The sequence below is a fragment of the Malaclemys terrapin genome, chromosome 3 (assembly GCF_027887155.1).
Source record: "Malaclemys terrapin pileata isolate rMalTer1 chromosome 3, rMalTer1.hap1, whole genome shotgun sequence".
Taxonomy (NCBI): Eukaryota; Metazoa; Chordata; order Testudines; family Emydidae; genus Malaclemys; species Malaclemys terrapin.
The window spans coordinates 110143101-110161495 of NC_071507.1; the positions used below are offsets into that span (position 1 = coordinate 110143101).

The window sequence follows — 18395 nt, forward strand, 5'->3', positions numbered from 1 at the left end:
GGGAGGAGGGGAGAGAACAAAGCTCAAGTGGCTGCTCAACTTCAGGCAGAAGCGGGAATTGAATTGTGGTCTCTCACATCCTGGGTGAGTGCTCTCCACACTTGGATAAAGATCATAGGGTTGGAGGGAGGGGTTGCACCACTTCCTCGGGTGGTGTTTCATGCTGGGTCTGATCTGGTTGGTGTTCCCAAAAGCTGCCTACCAGATTGAGCACAAAGGCAAGACACGCAGGGGAACACCTAGTTTGAGGATTCTGCCAGGTTTTAGGCATGAGCTAGGTGCCCAGGTGTCAGGACTGAGGCACTTGTGTGCATGCTCACTGGCAGATTTTTAGCTGCCTTTTGAGACTTATCAGTGGGAGGATCTAAATGCTTTTGTAGATCTAGCCCATGGTATTTAACTTGTCCCTTTCAAGGGAAAAGGAGGATGGCGGGTGTATGTTAAAACTATACATAAGAGTTTTGTGATTAATTTGAGCAAGAGTGTTGTCAAGCTTAAGATGAACAACAGTATTGCCAGTGTTAGGCCTAAAACTTCCGGAAGCTTTATAGAATGAGCTTTGCAAAATTATCTTTAAAAAGCAAGGTTGCAAAATTAAGCTACAACTTGTGGTCAAAAAACGCCTACGACCGGACAACATTTTATGTTGACTCCTATATGGTATAATAGGTCATGCCCCCGGGTATGGCTTATTGAAACCACCTTTGGAACTTGTGGTTAAAAGACGCTGCAGCCAAAGAACTGATTCCTATGTGGGTTTGATGGGCTAGGCCTTTAGGCATAGGTCATCAAGATAACCTTACCCACAATCAAGCCAATAGCCCATTTAGAGGTAAGTTACCTAGAAAACTAAGAGAAACTACAGTCGAGACAGCATAATTTATAAAATTAAAACAATAAACTGGCTACAAGAAAATAAGTAAGCATAAATTATACAGCCAAAGCGGTAACACTAAATTTGGCCTAATCTGATTGGTTGACCTGCTTCAAAGCATGGCGGGCAGATGAGATTAAATGTGTAGAACCTCAGGAGGGTGTGTGTGTGTGTCTTGGTCTAAGAAGTTATTCTCTTTGATCAGTCTGACCCGCACCTCCTAACCAAGGAAACCTGAACTGCACCGACTATCTGCACCTGGCCAATGCAAAGAGCGGTCGACTAGAAGGTAACATATTCTCGGTAGGGTAGTTTTAAAGTAAAACAGTCTGTCCGGTTGCATGCAGAATAAGATAATGGAGTAAAGAAGTCTGGGTTGCTCGAGCTGTTTTGATCTCAAGTTGTGCTGACACTATAGTATTAAGAATGGTAGTGTTGGGATAATTTGATCTCAGGTTATATTAATGCTGCAGTATTAAAAATAGTAGTAAAAGTTTACTTGTACTTGTTTGCAATGTAATTTGTCATTTATATTAATCCTTATTCAATGCTGGTCTTTAATTTTTCTTTTCCTATTCTGTCTGTGTTGCATTTATAGCCGTAAGTCATTAAAAGCCTTTCTTGAGGAATAATCAGTAGTTTTCATTCTTTATACGGCCACCACTTAACCTCATTCATTACATCTGTGTTGGGTGGTGGGAAGTAGCAATCACCCAGAGCCCCATTTGGGGCCTGATGTGTGTCCCCTTCTTCCTATATCTCCGCAAGTTTAAGCATTTACAATTAGATATGATTGTCTCTATGGTTACTGTCCACACACTATTAACATTACTGTTAAACTGCAAAAGCTAGGAGTATTTTGCCTTGGCCATAAAATAGGCATAGGGTCTTGCATTGTTGTCCTGCAACTAGCTGGTAACACTACTTTTGCAGTGTATACAGGGCCCTGGCTATGACTCTATAATTGGTACAGATGATCTTCCTTCCTCTCAGTTGCCTGCGGGTAAGAATATACCAAAGTTTATTGCCCCATGTTGATGCTGCCACTCTGTGCAAAGTCCTCGGCACACCCTGTTCTTTGCTAAGATACTGTAGGAGGGGATTTTCCTAGACTGGTCTGACACCCCAGCTGCCTGAGTTGGTAGGTGTTGACGGACCTAAATTATCACACACAACTGGATATTAAAAGCTGCTATGGGGACAAAACCCGTCTCTTGTATTCAGTTAAATGAGTCATACACGAACTACAAAAACACGGCTGTACTTATACCCTCCACGCAACCTTAGTCTCTTCCTACCCTCAAAGAGAGGAAGGAGAGAGTGCAACGTCCATCCTCCCTCTGGCTTTACAAGATGGTGTTGTGTTTATGGGTCTGAACTGAGACTCAGGGGAGGTGGGCTCACTCATGGCTCTGCAATCGCCTGCTGGAATGACCTCACCTCACTTAGATCTCTTGTCAGTTCCCCATCGCAAACAGAAGGCTAAAAGTTTCTTTGGCTCTTGCCTATTTACAGTGTGAGCTCCTCGGAGTGGAGACTATTACTACAGTGCCGAGCACGGGGCGGTGTCTGTATGTGCTGCCAACAGTACAGCTCGGGCAGAAGGACTGGACGCCTTGACTCCTCCCTTCTCTCGGTGCAGAGGGAAAAGGGGGTTTCAGGCTGCGCACACGGTACAGGCCGATGTTAGGTCGGGAGAGCAGGGCGGCACCAGGGGCCAGCGCGGAGGGCGGGACACACACACGCCCGCGGAGTACCAGCGGGCACAGGCGATGCTGAGAGGCGCGGCTGCTGGCTGGCTGGCTGGACTCGGCGGGCCGGGCTCGCAGCGGCGGGGTCTAGCCCTGCACTCGGCAGAGTTGGCTGCAAAGCAGGGGCCGGAGCGAGACCGGCCGGGGCGGCAGAGGCTGGCTGCGCGCGGGACCTACCCCCCGGGGGCTCTGAGGCCCGGGCCGCCCGTCCGCCTTCTCACCATGTTCCAGGGACTCGCCGGCTCTGGGGGGAGGGTCCCCGGCGGCTGCCCCCGACCCCTGCGCCTCCTCCGGGGAGGGTGGGGGCGCTGCGCCGCCCCCGCACTGCGCCATAGAGCGGCCCGAGCCCAACACCCAAGCGGCCGCCGCTACCCGCCGCTCCCCCCAGCCAGGCGGCGGTGCCCTATGTCCCGGGGCGGGGAGCTCGGCAGCCGCCGCCAATAGCCGGGCGTGATGGAATCGGAGAGTTGATAGCAGCCTCCGCATGACCGGGGTGCGGGATGGAGCAGGGGCCAAACTTAGTCACCGCGCCCCGGGGGAGGGGGGGGGCGATCGAAGGGCGACTCCAGGCCGAGAGCGCTTGGGAGAGAAGAGGGAATGCGGCTCCCGGGGACTACAACTCCCAGCGTGCAGTGCTTCGGAGCGCTGTCCGCGCGCGTTGCACGCTGGGATCGGTGCTCTCTGGTTCGGAGAAGTACGTGCCTGGCTCTGGCTCGCGCGCTGGGGCGGGGCTGAGCCCGTGCAGGGAAGTAGGGCGGAGTCCTGCCTCTGGCTGCGGCTGGTGGTGGCAGCTGGGGCCGCTTAGCCCCAGGCCTTAAGGTGCGGGGTCCCGCCACGTGGGCAGAGTTTGGGCATCGCCAGCGCAATGTGACCTAGGCTGCTGGCTCTGCCGTGGGGCTTTCAGGGGGAGGCTGTTACCCGAGCGCACGGAGGCCAGTGCCCCTGAGACCCATCCGTTCCAAGTGGCGGGGGTCTGGAGTCCTGTCCCGGAACGGGGTGAGCTCTGGCAGGGATCCCACTGCAGTGGCTGGCTCCTGTCCCGCAGGGCTGGTTCAGATTCCTGCTCCGGGCGCATAGGATGGCAGTTCACCTCACAGAGGTTTGGCCTGGCCACCCCTCCATCCGTAAATAAAGTGTTAGCTTGCAGTCTTCCAGTAAGCGTGTTTATTTTGTATTTAGTTTCTCTCTGTGTTTGCAAAAAGAACAGGAGTACTTGTGGCACCTTAGAGACTAACAAATTTATTAGAGCATAAGCTTTCGTGGACTGTAGTCCACAAAAGCTTATGCTCTAATAAATTTGTTAGTCTCTAAGGTGCCACAAGTACCCCTGTTCTTTTTGCGGATACAGACTAACGCGGCTGCTACTCTGAAATCTGCTGTGTACGTAACAAACTCGTGGCCTTGCGCATTATGAAAATTTCTGTTTCTACAATGGCAATTTGGAGCTTCAGCTAAACAAATTTTTTCTAGAACATAAATACTACCTAGAGTGCAACAATTAGACGAGTGGACATTTAATGCGTTTCATAGTAGTTGTAGAAGCACACCATACATATTAAAGTTAACTAATATTGGATCTTACAGCTGCCCTCTGGGAATTGTGTCTGGGTTTCAAACTAACCCCTGCAGGGAAGGGCCTGGACTCCAGCTCCAACAGGAACGTCTACGCTGCTATTTTTAGCCTTGTAGTGCACCCAAGTCAGTTGACACCGGCTCTGAAACTTGCTGTTGCAGGGTGTATGTGGGTTGTTTTGTTTTTGCAGTTCAGATATACCCTTTATGGATACTAGCCAGGGGGTTGGATAAAGCAAGCCAGCCTTTGGATTTTCATTGCCATTTTAAGTTTAGACTTCAGGAAGCCCTTTGTTAAGATTTTGGTAGCACAGACTTCATTAAAATAGTCATTTTGTGGATACAGACTAACAGTGCTACCCCTCTGATATTAAAATAAGCCCAGCTTAACCTCGGAAAGGGGCAATTCTGATGGAGAAAAGTCAACCTAGCCAACTCCCACAGAATGAAAGTATGTGTTACATTGTCAAGAAAAAGTAAGAACAAAGATGGCCACAGATGTGTTTTTTTCTGATGAAATGAAGAACAAAGCAAAGCTGACATTCTGGATAGTAATAAGTTGCTTACTAGGGAAAGAAAGGGAAAAATTAGGTCACAAACCTACAGAAACTGGAAAATAGAAGGGAGAGGAAAAAAGCCTGTTACAAAAATAATTTAAAGTTAATATGACAACTAGGAAAGTCAGTAATGCTATGGAAGAGTTCCTTAATAAACCAATACAAAAAAAAAACCCAAGAAACTGCTTCTGATGGAAGTGTACTTACTTATTGGAGAGAATATTTAATTAGCAGCTGATTAGCATGAATTTATCATATATTCAAAGGTATTTAATAGATTCCAAGGCCAGGAGGGACCCTGCAGGGTCAGTACTGGATCCCTTACTAGTCAACATTTTCATTAATGATTTGAATAATGGAATGGAGAGCATGCTCATAAAATTCGTGGGTAACACCAAGCTGGGAGTGGTTGCAAGCACTTCGGTGAACAGGATTTAGAATTCAAAATTACCTTGTCAGATTGGTCTGCATTCAACAAAATGAAATTCAGTAAAGACAAGTGCAAAGTACTTGACTTAGGAAGGAAAAGATCAAATGCAGCACTACAAAATGGGAAGTATGTCACTGTCTAGGTGATAATATTGCTGAAAAGAATATGGACATTACAGTGGATCACAAATTGAGTCAACATTAATGTGATGCAGTTGCAAAAAAAAGGCTAATATTCTGGGATATATTAACAGACGTGTTGTATGTAAGACCCGGGAGGTAATTGTCCCACTCTACTCAGTGCTGTTGAGGCCTCAGTTGGAGTACTCTGTCCAATTCTGTGCACTATGCTTTAGGAAAGATGTGGACAAATGGGAGAGAGTCCAGAGGAGAGTAATGAAAATGATAAGTTTAGAAAATCTGACCTATGAGGAAAGGTTAAAAAAACTAAGCACGTTTACTCTTGAGAAAAGAGGACTGACAAGGGCTGTTAAAAAGAGGGCCTTGATCCATTGTGCTCCATGTCCATTGAAGGTAGGACTTAATGGGCTTAAACTGCAGCAAGGGAGTTTTAGGTTAAATGTTAGGGAAAAACTTTAACTATAAGTTAAAGCTCTGGAATAGGTTTCAAAAGGAGGTTGTGGAATCCCAGTCACTGGAGGATTTTAAAAACAGGTTGGACAAACACCTGTCAGGGATGGTCTAGGTTTACTTGGTCCTGCATTAGCACCGGGGGCTGGACTTGATGACTTTTTAAGGTCCCTTCCAGCCCTACATTTCTATAATCATATGATTCTGTGATTGTGATCATCTAGTCTGACCTCCTGTCTAACAGAGTGTAGAATTTCCCCCCTCCCAAATTCCTAGAGCATATCTTTTAGAAAAATATCCAATCTTGATTTAAAAAGTGCCAGAGATGGAGAATCCACCACAATCCTTGGTAAGTTGTTTCAATGGTTAAATTACCCTCACTGTTAAAACTGTATGCCTCATTTCCAGTCTAAATCAGTCTAGCTTCAGCCTCTAGCCATTGGATCATGTGATACCTTTCTCTGGTGGGCTGAGAACCCATTATTAAATATTTGTTCCCCATGTAGATACTTATAGACTAATAATTTTAAAATCATTGTGTAAAGTATTCTCTGTGGAGGGATTCATGATCTATTGATCACAGAGAGAGCCAACTTACATTACAGTAAGAGTTTAGAACAGGAAGAAACTAATGGAAAATTCACTGACCTATCTAGAGTCATACAGAGGAAAAATCCAGTGTAGAAAATAAGGGAATGAATAAGTTAGATGTCTGACATATGCTAAAGAATGGTTTTGATGAGAAAAATACCAACTATAGATAACAGGTGGGAGGGGGAACACGCATACAAATGGTTTAAAGAAAGATGACTACACTTCAAAAGCAGCAAATGGGCAGTTTCGTAACCTTACCTATTCTCAAGAAATGGCTGTTGTAAGTGCCATAACAAATTCTATTGTCAGATGATAAATACTTTAACTGATAATATTTCCCATGTAACATGTTTCCTTACCAGAATACATATAACAAAAATAATGTGTCAGAGTTAAAGTTGTGCTTTGATTGAAAAATGTATTTCTTTGTACTAGAGAAGAATAATGTAGTTTGTTTATTATGTGGACAATGTAAGAATTGTAGATTTCTTAATAAGTACTTTCTTGCTTTTATTTTCTTTGGTTTTATATGTGATGGATAGTTATATAAATTGTTCTTAGCTAACAAACCTATCTAGTTTTTTTAAATGAAGGGCGTTGTTTTGTTTGGGTAATTGTACTTCTACCCAGGCCTTTTTCAGAGGTGTAATCTCTTTAGAGACATTTTAATTTGTTTGACATCCTTTACACACACAATGTACATTACTATGTACGCTAAAGGCACCAGATGTCTAACTTATGCTTCCAAAATACAGAACTTGGACGTCACTACAGGATCTCGCAGTGTTCTGCAAACTATGAGTACAAAGCAGGAAACTACTTTAAATGATTTAGAGAACTACATTTTTGTCTCTCTTGCTCTTGCCAAAGAAAACTTTTGTCTTTAAGCAAAAAGATTCACTTTCCAGAGAACACTGACAAATCCAGTCGTCAAAGCCAGGGTGTCATTGAACAGTTAAGTGTGGTAGAAAACTCTGGTACATTTTGGGATGACACATCCTATACTGAAGGAAAAGTGTGTGCCTAATCTTTTTAAAAAAATGTCTTTTTGGATCAAAGGGTGGGGAATTTGGATTGGATGGCTCCAGATTGTTGTGCAATTTTATCTACTTTGATTTTCTGATCCAAATGGAGTTTTAAGAAAAATACAAGACTAGAAAGTGTTTTATGTAGGAGAGAGAATCCATATGTGGACTTAGCTGTTAGAAAACAATTTTAATTTAAACTTAGTGAATATTACCAGTATGATGTGGCAGTTGTGCAGCTATTTCCTTTGCAGCTGAGGGGGACAGATCCTGCATTCCTTGTGCAAGAAACACTTTAAGTGACTTCACTGGGAGTCTTGGGCTAGATTTCTACCCTGAATCGGCAGGTAGAAATCGATCTCTCGGGGATCGAATTATCGCGTCTCGTCGGGACGCGACAATCAATCCCCGAATCGAAGCTCTTACTCCACCAGCGGAGGTGGGAGTAAGCGCTGTCGACGGGGAGCCGCGGAGGTCGATTTTGCCGCCGTCCTCACAGCGGGGTAAGTCGGCTCCGATAGGTCGAATTCAGCTACGCTATTTGCGTAGCTGAATTTGCGTATATTAAATCGACCCCCCCCCTCCTCCCTGTAGTGAAGACCTGCCCTTAGGCAAGTAAGGAATGCAGCGCAGAGCCCCAAATTCAGTTATTCCAGATGGAGGGGGGTGCAGGAAAGTACATAGTTACTGACTAGTCAAACATTTGTTAGTCTAAACTAATTGACAGAAATCTATCTTCTTTAGAACCTCAGCTGCTCAACTTCAGTTTTCCCTGTAAAATGTTGTGCTTTTTCCTTTCCCCTCCTTTCCTACGTTAGCCTCTCCCTCCCCACCCCCAGAAAATCTGGTTATTGAACTAACATGATATTATTATTTATTAGGGCTATCAAGCGATTAAACAAATGAATCGTGATTAATTGTGTGATTAAAAAATTAACCGTGATTAACAGCACTGTTAAATAATAGAATACCATTTATTTAAATATTTTTGGAGTTTTCTACATTTTCAAATACATTGATTTAAATTACAACACATAATACAAAGTGTGCAGTGCTCACTTTATATTTATTTTTATTACAAATATTTGCACTGTAAAAAACAAAAGAAATAGTATTTTTCAATTCACCTAATACAAGTACTGCAGTGCAATCACTTTATCATGAAAGTTTAGCTTACAAATGTAGAATTATGTATAAAAAATAACTGCATTCAAAAACAATACAATGTAAAACTTTAGAGCCTACAAGTCCACTCAGTCCTTCTTCAGACAGTCGTTCAGACAAACAAGTTTGGTTACATTTGCAGGAGATAATGCTGCCCACTTCTTGTTTACAATGTCACCTGAAAGTGAGAACAGGCTTTCTCATGGCACTGTTGTAGCCAGCATCACAAGCTATTTACGTGCCAGATGTGCTAAAGATATGTCCCTTCATGCTTTGACCACCATTCCAGAGGACATGCATCCATGCTGATGAGGGGTTCTGCTCAGCAGTGCACGTAAGCCGGTACAGTCCAGTACACTGTACCAGCAAGCTATTTATAGCCAGTACGGCGTACTGGAAAGACACCGTACCGCCCCCAGCCTCCATAGAGCTGCCTCTCAGGAGAACAGGGCTGGGGGGGCGCGTGGAGCTGGGAGTGGTACGGCAGCCGGAGGAGCTGCCAGTGTTCTGCTCCTTTCCCCGCTGCCACTCCCAGCAGGGAAAGGAGCAGAACTCCCAGCCCTGCCCCCTGTCCTTTAATGGAGCTGCGTCTGCAGGGAGTGGGACTGGGGTTCTACTCCTTTCCCTGCTGGGAGAGGCAGCGGGAAAAGGAGCAGAACACCGGCAGCTCCTCCTGCTGCTGTACCGCTCCCAGCTCCCCCTCACCCCAGTAATGTGGGAAGGGGAGGGAAGGGGAAGAGCGTGGGGGCCCTGGGCTGGGGGTCGGGCAAAGTCACGTGGGGAGGTCACGTGGCCCCCCTTAGCTGATGTGCCCCCGTACCAGGAAGAAAATAATTTTACTTGCACACTGCTCGATAATGATGCAAAGCAGAGCGGACCAACACATGTACATTTTCATCATCTGAGTCAGATGCCACCAGTAGAAGGTTAATTTTCTTTTTTGGTGATCGAGTTCTATAGTTTCCGCATCGGAGTGTTGCTCTTTTAAGACTTCTGAAAGCATGCTCCACGCCTCGTCCCTCTCAGATTTTGTACGGCACTTCAGATTCTTAAACCTTGGTCGAGTGCTGTAGCTATTTTTAGAACTCTCACATTGGTACCTTCTTTGCATTTTGTCAAATCTGCTGTGAAAGTGTTGTTAAAATGAACATATGCTGGGTCATCATCCAAGATGGCTATAACATGAAATATATGGCAGAATGCAGGTAAAACAAAGCAGGAGACATACAATTCTCCCCCAAGGAGTTCAGTCACAAATTTAATTAACGCATTATTTTTTTAACAAGCATCATCAGCATGGAAGCATGTCCTCTGGAATGATGGCCAAAGCATGAAGAGGCATATGAATGTTTAGCATGTCTGGTACGTAAATACCTTGCAACGTCGGCTACAAAAGTGCCATGCAAACACCTGTTCTCACTTTCAGGTGACACTGTAAATAAGAAGCAGGCAGCATTATCTCCTGTAAATGTAAACAAACTTGTTTGTCTTAGCGATTGGCTAAACAAGAAGTAGGACTGAGTAGACTGGTGGGCTCTAAAGTTTTACATTGTTTTGTTTTTGAGTGCAGTTATGTAACAAAAGAAATCTACGTTTTTAAGTTACACTTTCACGATAAAGAGATTGCATTACAGTACTTGTATGAGGTGAATTTAAAAATATTATTTCTTTTATCATTTTTACAGTGCAAATATTTGTAATCAAAAATAATAATATAAAGTGAGCATTGTACACTTTGTATTCTGTGTTGTAATAGAAATCAATATCTTTGAAAATGTAGAAAAACATCCAAACATATTTAATAAATTTCAATTGGTATTCTATTGTTTAACAGTGCAATTAATTGCAATTAATTTTTTTAGTTAATCACATGAGTTAACTGCGATTAATCAACAGCCCTATTATTTATTAGTTGCATTACCATTGATATGTGCCTGCCGTCACTCTTCTCACACTGTTTGTGGTGTTGTATGCATTTTTTCCCATTCTTCATCTATACGGTTGTTGTAAGATAAGTAGGAACCGTGTTCTTCTATGTGTCTTTGTACAGCACCTAGCACAATGGGGTCCAGTAGAAATGATCACAAAACCTAAGTGCCCACTTTCCAGGGTATAATTAGCACTATACAGTTTCTCCTCAGGTTGAGATCATCATTATTCACCCCACTGGCATTCCTATAGTCTTCCTTTTTTATGCATGGCAGCTGCTCCTTGTTGTTTAATGAGTCTTATCAGCATCTGTTCTTCGGACATTTAATCCCGGTCAGTCTGATTCAGATCTAGCAGGAAAATGTTTGTACTTTGGTGTCATCTGGAAGACCCTGGCTACCCTTCAGATCTGGCAGGAGAAACTGGATTTTGAGCTTTGGCCCAGTGTGGGAAACCCTGGCTAAGCTGTAAGCTGTAAGCTGGTTGGAACCTGGAAGTAGTAAACCCTACCATATACTCCATGACTGAAAACACTGTTATCAAAATATATTTCTTAAATGTTATATTCCCCCCATACCCAGTTGGGAAAAACTTGATGTTAACTGGTGCCCTGGTGTTGCAAAGCAGTGGCTTAGAAAACTACACTTACAGTAGTTTTTGGGGCGTTGCCAAGCTGACACCTGCTGAGAAAAAATAATTAAGTGCTGTTGTCTTGTATTTCATTTTAATTTTTAAATTGATTTACCTCTGGTGTTGCTGAGACTAACATAAAAACAATGTGTGTTTTTAATACGGTTAAATGGAAACTTATACATCTAGGAACAAAGAATGTAGGCCTAATGCAATCATAGAATGCATAAGCAGAGGAATCTCAAGTAGGAATAGAGAGGATATTTTACCTCCGTATTTGGCATAGGTGTGACTGCTGCTGGACTACTGTGTCCGGTTCTGGTGTCAACAATTCAAGAAGGATGTTGATAAACTGGAGAGAGTTCAGAGAAAAGTCACAAGAATGATTAAAGGATTGGAAAACATGCCTTATAGTGATAGACTCAAGGAACTCAATCTATTTAGTTTAAAAAAGATAAGGTTAAATGGTGACTTGATTAGTCTATAAGTATCCATCTGGGGAACTGATGGAGGCATGCCCCATCTCTGTCAGGAGAAGGCCAACAGGGTCCTCTGGGCTCAACTGCTACCCAATACGCCCTCCTGCAGAGCCTGCTCCAGCTGGAGGAAGCAAGCTTAAAAGAGAGAAGCTTGGGACAGGAAGGGTCGGCAACCTGGAAGAAAGCTGCTATGCCTCAGAAGTGGCTGACTCTAGCTACAGAGTGACTGACCAGGAAACAGCTGACACGCCTCTGCTGCCCACAAGGACAAACTAAACCTTTATAAGGAAACTCCTAGACTGAATCTCACCCCTTAAGCAGGAGAACCACACAACAGAGGACCCAGAAAGGCTGGTCTAATGATCCCCAGCAGGAAAAGGGGAAGGGAGAAGAGACTCCAAAACTGCCTGAGTGTGACCCCAGAGAAAGACCTAACCTATCACACAATGGCAGAGAAAGTGAGCACTAACGCCCACGCCTGACACAAGGGTGATTTAAACAAACAAACAGCAAACGAAAAAGAAACAAAAATTCATAAAGAGAATAGAAGACCAAGGGCTCTAAATGAGATGGAGTCAGAGCACTGGTGTAAGCAGTTGGCCGAGATGCAGCAACAGCAGGCTAATCAAAAGCAATAGTTCCAACAGCAGCAGCTGCAGTAATGGACTATCCATTAGCATTGTAGTAGTGTCACAGCAACAACAGCTCTTGCGGAGATGGTAACCCTGATTCAAAAGGACCTGATTCAACAGTTAATGCCAGTCTTACTCCTTCAGAGGATCCCATCAGGGCCCACTTCCCCAGGACTAACTCTCCCACAGGTTGTGGGGAAGTTAACCCAAATGGGACCAGATGACGACCCAGACCTTTGAGAAGGTAGCACTAGCCGCTCAGTGGCTCCTCAAGGACTGGCTCTCATACTGGTGCCATATTTGAAGGGGGCAGGCACAGTCAGTCTATCGCAACCTAGATTGAGAACAGGACTACAAGCAAGTAAAAGCCACAGTCTTCCCCTTTGCCCCATCCCACCCCTTGAATCCCTGGATTTTGCAGGCAAAAACCTAGCCCAGCAATGAATGCAGTGGGAGGCCTTTGATCTATACATAGACCAGGCCATGCAGGAAGACAACAGCATCAAGAAAGTAGAACTATTTAACCTTACCGAGGAACAAAGCAGAGAGAGCTGCACCCTTTTGAATCTCACCACTGCCTCAAGCTTCACAGGAGTCCTAGGAGCCCTGGGGAACTATTGCTCCCCAAAGGAGAACAAAACCATGGAGCAACACTGGCTTTTCACTAGACACCTATCTGAAAGAGAGGGATAAACCCCTGTGTTACATACCTATAGACACTGGCTGCTACATGCAATTTTCGGGACTTGACAGACTCCTAGATTCGGGACAGAATGCTCTGCATCACTTGGAACCTGCGAGAGCAGCTGCTCCAGGAAAGAGCATTGCTGGTGGTGGCTCCACCCCAAGGAATTGTGTGTGGCCCAGATGACTGAGTTAATTTTAACTGAACAATTCGTATGGCTACTATCACTGAGAGGTTGAGAGTGGGTGTTACGACAATGCCCGGGGTTTCTCTCAGAGGCTGTGCAACTGATGGAAAATTTCATAGCAGCTGAGGGATTCCTAGATGCAGAATTTCCCCGACCCTCAACAGCCCAAAAGACTGACCAAATGAAGGTATCAGACACTGACAGTAAGTTCCTAAACCCTCCTCATGAGGGGCCACATTTAGGAGCCCTATGCAGGAGGACCAGGCCCTCTAAACATCTGTCCTATATTTCGGTCAGCTGAAGCAGGATCCTCTGAGGGAGATGGTAGCACCATCCTGTGACCAAATCTATCTCCAACTAAGAAAGATGCCTCTGAAGCCAGCCCAATGACCTGCTACTCCAATGGGCAGCAAGGACATATGAGGAAAGAATGCCCACACGTGGAGTGTGAATACACACAGGGCTAAACCCTAGAGATGTGTGCCTGTAAGAGAGCTCCCCACAAATTGACAGTACCAGTCAGGGTACCAGGGAAGTGAATGCAAGGACTCCTAGACTCTGGTTGCAGCCAGCCAATAGTTCAAACCTCCCTGGCTGGCAAAGAGGACTCCCAGGACAGACAGTCTGCATACAGTGCATACCTGGTGTTGTAAAAACCTACCCCAGCTGGTGTTACAATGGACTGTAGGTATGCACATTGAAACCATCACAATGGCTCTGGCTGGAGAATAATAGTAGGATGAGGATGGCCTTTTTTTGCGGAGGGGCGGGGGCAAGTTGTGAAAAAGCTGACCGACCTGATGGTTGTGGCCTGGGACCAATCCCTTCAAATGAAAACCACAGGCCTAGCAGGACTCAGGGAACCAGAAGACCCAGGGGAGGGGACCTTGAGCACAGTCTGACCAAGGCCAAAGTGGAGAAGGAGGAGATATTTGCCCCAGATGCTTGATGTGACTGCAAGCAGGAAACTTTGTTCAAGGAACAAAGGGATGACCCCACATCTAGGAAAGAGTACTGTGGAAAGGTATTTGGGGGTCATAGTGGACCACAAGCTAAATATGAGTCAACTTTGTAACGCTGTTTCAAAAAAAAGCAAACATTCTGGGATGTATTAGCAGGAGTGTTTTAAGCAAAACACTAGAAGTAATTCTTTAGCTGTACTCCACTCTGATTAGGCCTCAACTGGAGTATTGTGTCCAGTTCTGGGCATCACATTTCGGGAAGGATGTGGACAAATTGGAGAGAGTCCAGAGAAGAGCAACAAAAATGATTAAAGTCTAGAAAACATGACCTATGAGGGAAGATTAAAAAAATTGGGTTTGTTTAGTCTGGAAAAGAGAAGACTGAGAGAGGACATAACAGTTTTCAAGTATGTAAAAGGTTGTTACAAGGAGGAGGAAGAAAAATTGTTTTTCTTAACCTCTGAGGATAGGACAAGAAGCAATAGGCTTAAATTGCAGCAAGAGAGGTTTAGGTTGGACATTAGGAAAAACTTCCTAACTGTCAGGGTGGTTAAGCACTGGAATAAATTGCCTAGGGAGGTTGTGGAATCTCCATCATTGGAGATTTTTAAAAGCAGGTTAGATAAACACCTGTCAGGTATGGTCTAGATCAGTGGTTCCCAAACTTGTTCTGCCGCTTGTGCAGGGAAAGCCCCTGGCGGGCCGGGCCAGTTTGAGTGATGTACTGGCCGCCGCTTCCAGCAGCCCCCATTGTCCTGAAGCAGCGAACCGCAGCCATTGGGAGCCATGATCGGCCGAACCTGCGGATGCGGCAGGTAACAAACTGGTCCGGCCCACCAGAGACTTTCCCTACACAAGCGGCGGAACAAGTTTGGGAACCATTGGTCTAGATAATTAGTTCTGCCATGAGTGCAGGGGACTGGACTAGATGACCTCTTGAGGGCCCTTCCAATTCTATGATTCTAGGATTAAGCTGTGCCTACGAGCAACTGGCCTCCAAAAATGGTAAAGGAACTGAACCTCACATCTGGAGCCCCCATCTTGTGCTTGAGAAGAAGCGCCTGTACCACATGGAGTGAGACCAACAGTCTGAGGAGATAAGGACACAACTACTAGTACCACAAAATACCACTACCAAGTGACACAATTTGGGCATAACCTTGCACTGGCCATTCGGGGCAGGAGAAGATGCTGTCACAGGTACTGGCTCACTTCTACTAGCCTGGCATCTATCAAGTATTAAAGGAAAATGGCCCTGCCTGCCCAGAATGCCATCTGTCCACAACCAAGGGTGCCCGAAGGCTCCTCTAGTTACTTTGCCATTGATTGAGATGCCTTTGAAGAAATAGAAATGGACATGGGTGGGCTATTAGAAAACAGTGCATTCCAGGTACCATATAACTTGAATGGTGTCAAGTATCAGGGGGTAGCCATGTTAGTCTGTATCTACAAAAACAACAAGGAGTCTGGTGGCACCTTAAAGACTAACAGATTTATTTGGGCATAAGCTTTTGTGGGTAAAAATTTCATTTCTTCAGATGCATAGAGTGAAAGTTACAGATGCAGGCATTATATACTGACACATGGAGAGAAGGGAGTTACTTCACAAGTGGAGAACCAGTGTTGACAGGGCCAATTCAATCAGGGTGGATGTAGTTGAGGAGGTGTCAATTCCAGGAGAGGAAAAGCTGCTTCTGTAATGAGCCAGCCACTCCCAGTCCCTATTCAAGCCCAGATTAATGGTGTTAAATTTGCAAATGAATTTTAGTTCTGCTGTTTCTCTTTGAAGTCTGTTTCTGAAGTTTTTTTGTTCAACCTGAAGGAAAGTGGCTGTGCTTCAGAAGTAACTGACTGGCTACAGAGCAACTGAGAGGGAGACCGATGACAAGTCTCTGCCACCCACAGGGCAAACCAGAACTTTATAAGGAAACTTGTACATTGAATGCCACCGCTTAAAGAAGAGAACCACACAGCAGAAAACCCAAAATGGCTACAATAAAGTTCCCAATCAGGAAAGAGAATCCCAATCTAGCAGAGAAAGGTATAACAAGATCCAGTGGCTGGAAGTTGAAGCTAGACAAATTCACACTGGAAATAACCCTAACCCTATCAGGTTCAAGCTGTTGGGACAGGAAAGCAACAAGGGACAATGTTAAACTCATGCAACAATGTTAGTAGGGAAATGCCCTGGGCAATTTCAGCTGGATAGTGGTGCCTATTCTTTGACAGGTATATTCTAATAGTACAAGGAGAGCATAATGCAGCCCAGAGGAAAATGTGACTTCAAAGTAACCAACCCCAAAAATAATACAATACCAACTGAAGTTTGTGGTGGTGGATGGTAAGCACTACAAACACCTAGAGTGCGCCATACAAACCAAGGATCTGCAGCATCAGAATTTTGTAGTTGCGATGCAAGGAGAAAAAAGAGAGTCCAACAAACAATGGAGCCAATATTGAAAACATAGAGAAGTGTTTTCAAAGATGATAGGTGCAACTGGAAGTAGAGCCTACAGTGGAACCTCTGTGCTTACCATGAAGTAAAATCCCAGTGGTACTATGTAATCCAAAACACAAGGAGCTCAAAAGTTTGCAGAGCAGGGGTATCATGGCACCTGTAGAGGGAAGTATTGCCTGGATAAGCAGCATGGTGGTGATAAAGAGGCCATCAGGCAAATTACTCATCTGCAAAGATCTAAAGCCACTGAACGGATATTGAACAAATATCACTATTCACTGCCCACAACTGATGACATCTTGTCAGAACTTTCCAAAGCCAGAATCTTTATGGTCTGTGATGTGAGGAACAGGTTTTGGCACATAAACTTGGATAAAGAGTCCAGCATGCTGACACCTTTTACAACACCGTTTGGTGACTACAGATGGCTGCACGTGCCAGTGGGCATAAGCCCAGCACCACAGGTCTTCCAGAGAAGACTCACCCAAGCACCAGAAGGACTGCTTGGGGTGAAAATAATTGTAGATAATATCTTCAGTGTAGGTGAAGGGAACAATGATACAGAAGATGAATGAGACCATGACAGAAAATTACAAGATTTTCTACAGCAATACAAGAACATAAAACTGAATCCCCCACAAAATGTGAGTCAAACAGCACGAGGTGACATGCATTGGAAATCGGCTCACAGCAGAGGGACTGAAAGAAGATCCCAACAAGATTAAGGCAATCAGAGACACGCCAGCCCAAGTAGATATGAAAGGGGTACTGCGCTTCAAATAAATGATATTTTCTGTCCAAGTTCTGTCCACCTCTGACTGAGGTAGCAGAACCTATACGTCTGCTAACAAGGCAGGATATTGAGTGGGACTGGGCAGGTCCCCAACAGCAAGCATTTGACATGCTGAAACAAATGATAATGGATGCCCTTGTCCTGAATATATTCACCATGTCCAGAGTATGGACCTGGTTCTGAGGTCCAAAAGGAAGTGAGAGGCAAACCAGTTGAAAATCTCTAGGTGAGGATAAAAGGGGAAAAAGGGACAATGTCATGGTAGGAGTCTGCTATAGATCACCAAATCAGGAGGAGGAGGTGGATGAGGCATTTCTAGAACAAATAACAGAAATATCCAAAACACAAGACACGACAGTAAGTGGAGACTAACTTCTCAGACAAAGTTGAAAAATAATATGGCAAAACACAAAACGTTCAATAAGTTCTTGGAATGTATTGGGGAGAGATTCATGTTTCAGAAGGTGGAGGAAATAGCCAGGAGAGCAGACCTGAGTCTGACTAACATGGAGGAATTGGTCACAAATCTGAAGAGTGAAGGCAATTCAGGTGAAAGTGATCATGAAATGATAGATTTAATGATTCTAAAGAAAGTAAGGACGAAGAGCAGCAGAATAAGGACTGTGGACTTCAAAAAAGTAGATTTTAACAAACTCAGAGAACTGGTAGGTAAGATCCCATGGGAAGAAAATGTAAGGGGAAAAGCAGTTTAAAAGAGCTGTTTTACAAAGACACAATGTGAAAGGTGCAACCGCAAACTATCCCAGTGTGAAGGAAAGATAAGAAACTGCAGAACTTTTAATGGAGCCATACTGATGACCTGAAAACCAGGAAGGAATCCAAAAAAAAGTGGAAACATGGATAAATTGCTAAGGAGGGATACAAAAGAATAGAACAACTGTGTAAGAACAAAATCTGAAAGACTAAAGCACAAAATGAGTTACACCTAGCAAGGGATACAAAAGCTAATATAAAGAGATTCTGTAAATACATTAGGAGCAAGAGAAAGATGAAGGATAGTGTAGGTCCTCTACTTCGCTAATAATGGATGACATGAAGAACGCTGAAGTGTGTAATGCCTAT

At 44.4% G+C, this 18395-nt stretch overlaps 1 protein-coding gene across 5 annotated transcripts in view; it reads right to left on the reverse strand.

Moving 5' to 3' along the window:
- The window catches only part of AKAP7 (A-kinase anchoring protein 7), a 165676-nt gene extending 162110 nt beyond the window's left edge, over positions 1-3566 (reverse strand). Inside the window, exon 1 of one of the 5 annotated variants that reach the window (XM_054022686.1) lies at positions 2847-3566. In XM_054022686.1, coding sequence (XP_053878661.1) covers positions 2847-3111 — 265 coding nt within the window. In that variant the 5' untranslated portion in view covers positions 3112-3566. The remainder of the gene's footprint in view (positions 1-2846) is intronic. The other 4 variants (XM_054022689.1, XM_054022687.1, XM_054022688.1 and 1 more) reach the window with 4 other exon arrangements.
- Between the last annotated feature and the right edge of the window lie 14829 nt (positions 3567-18395).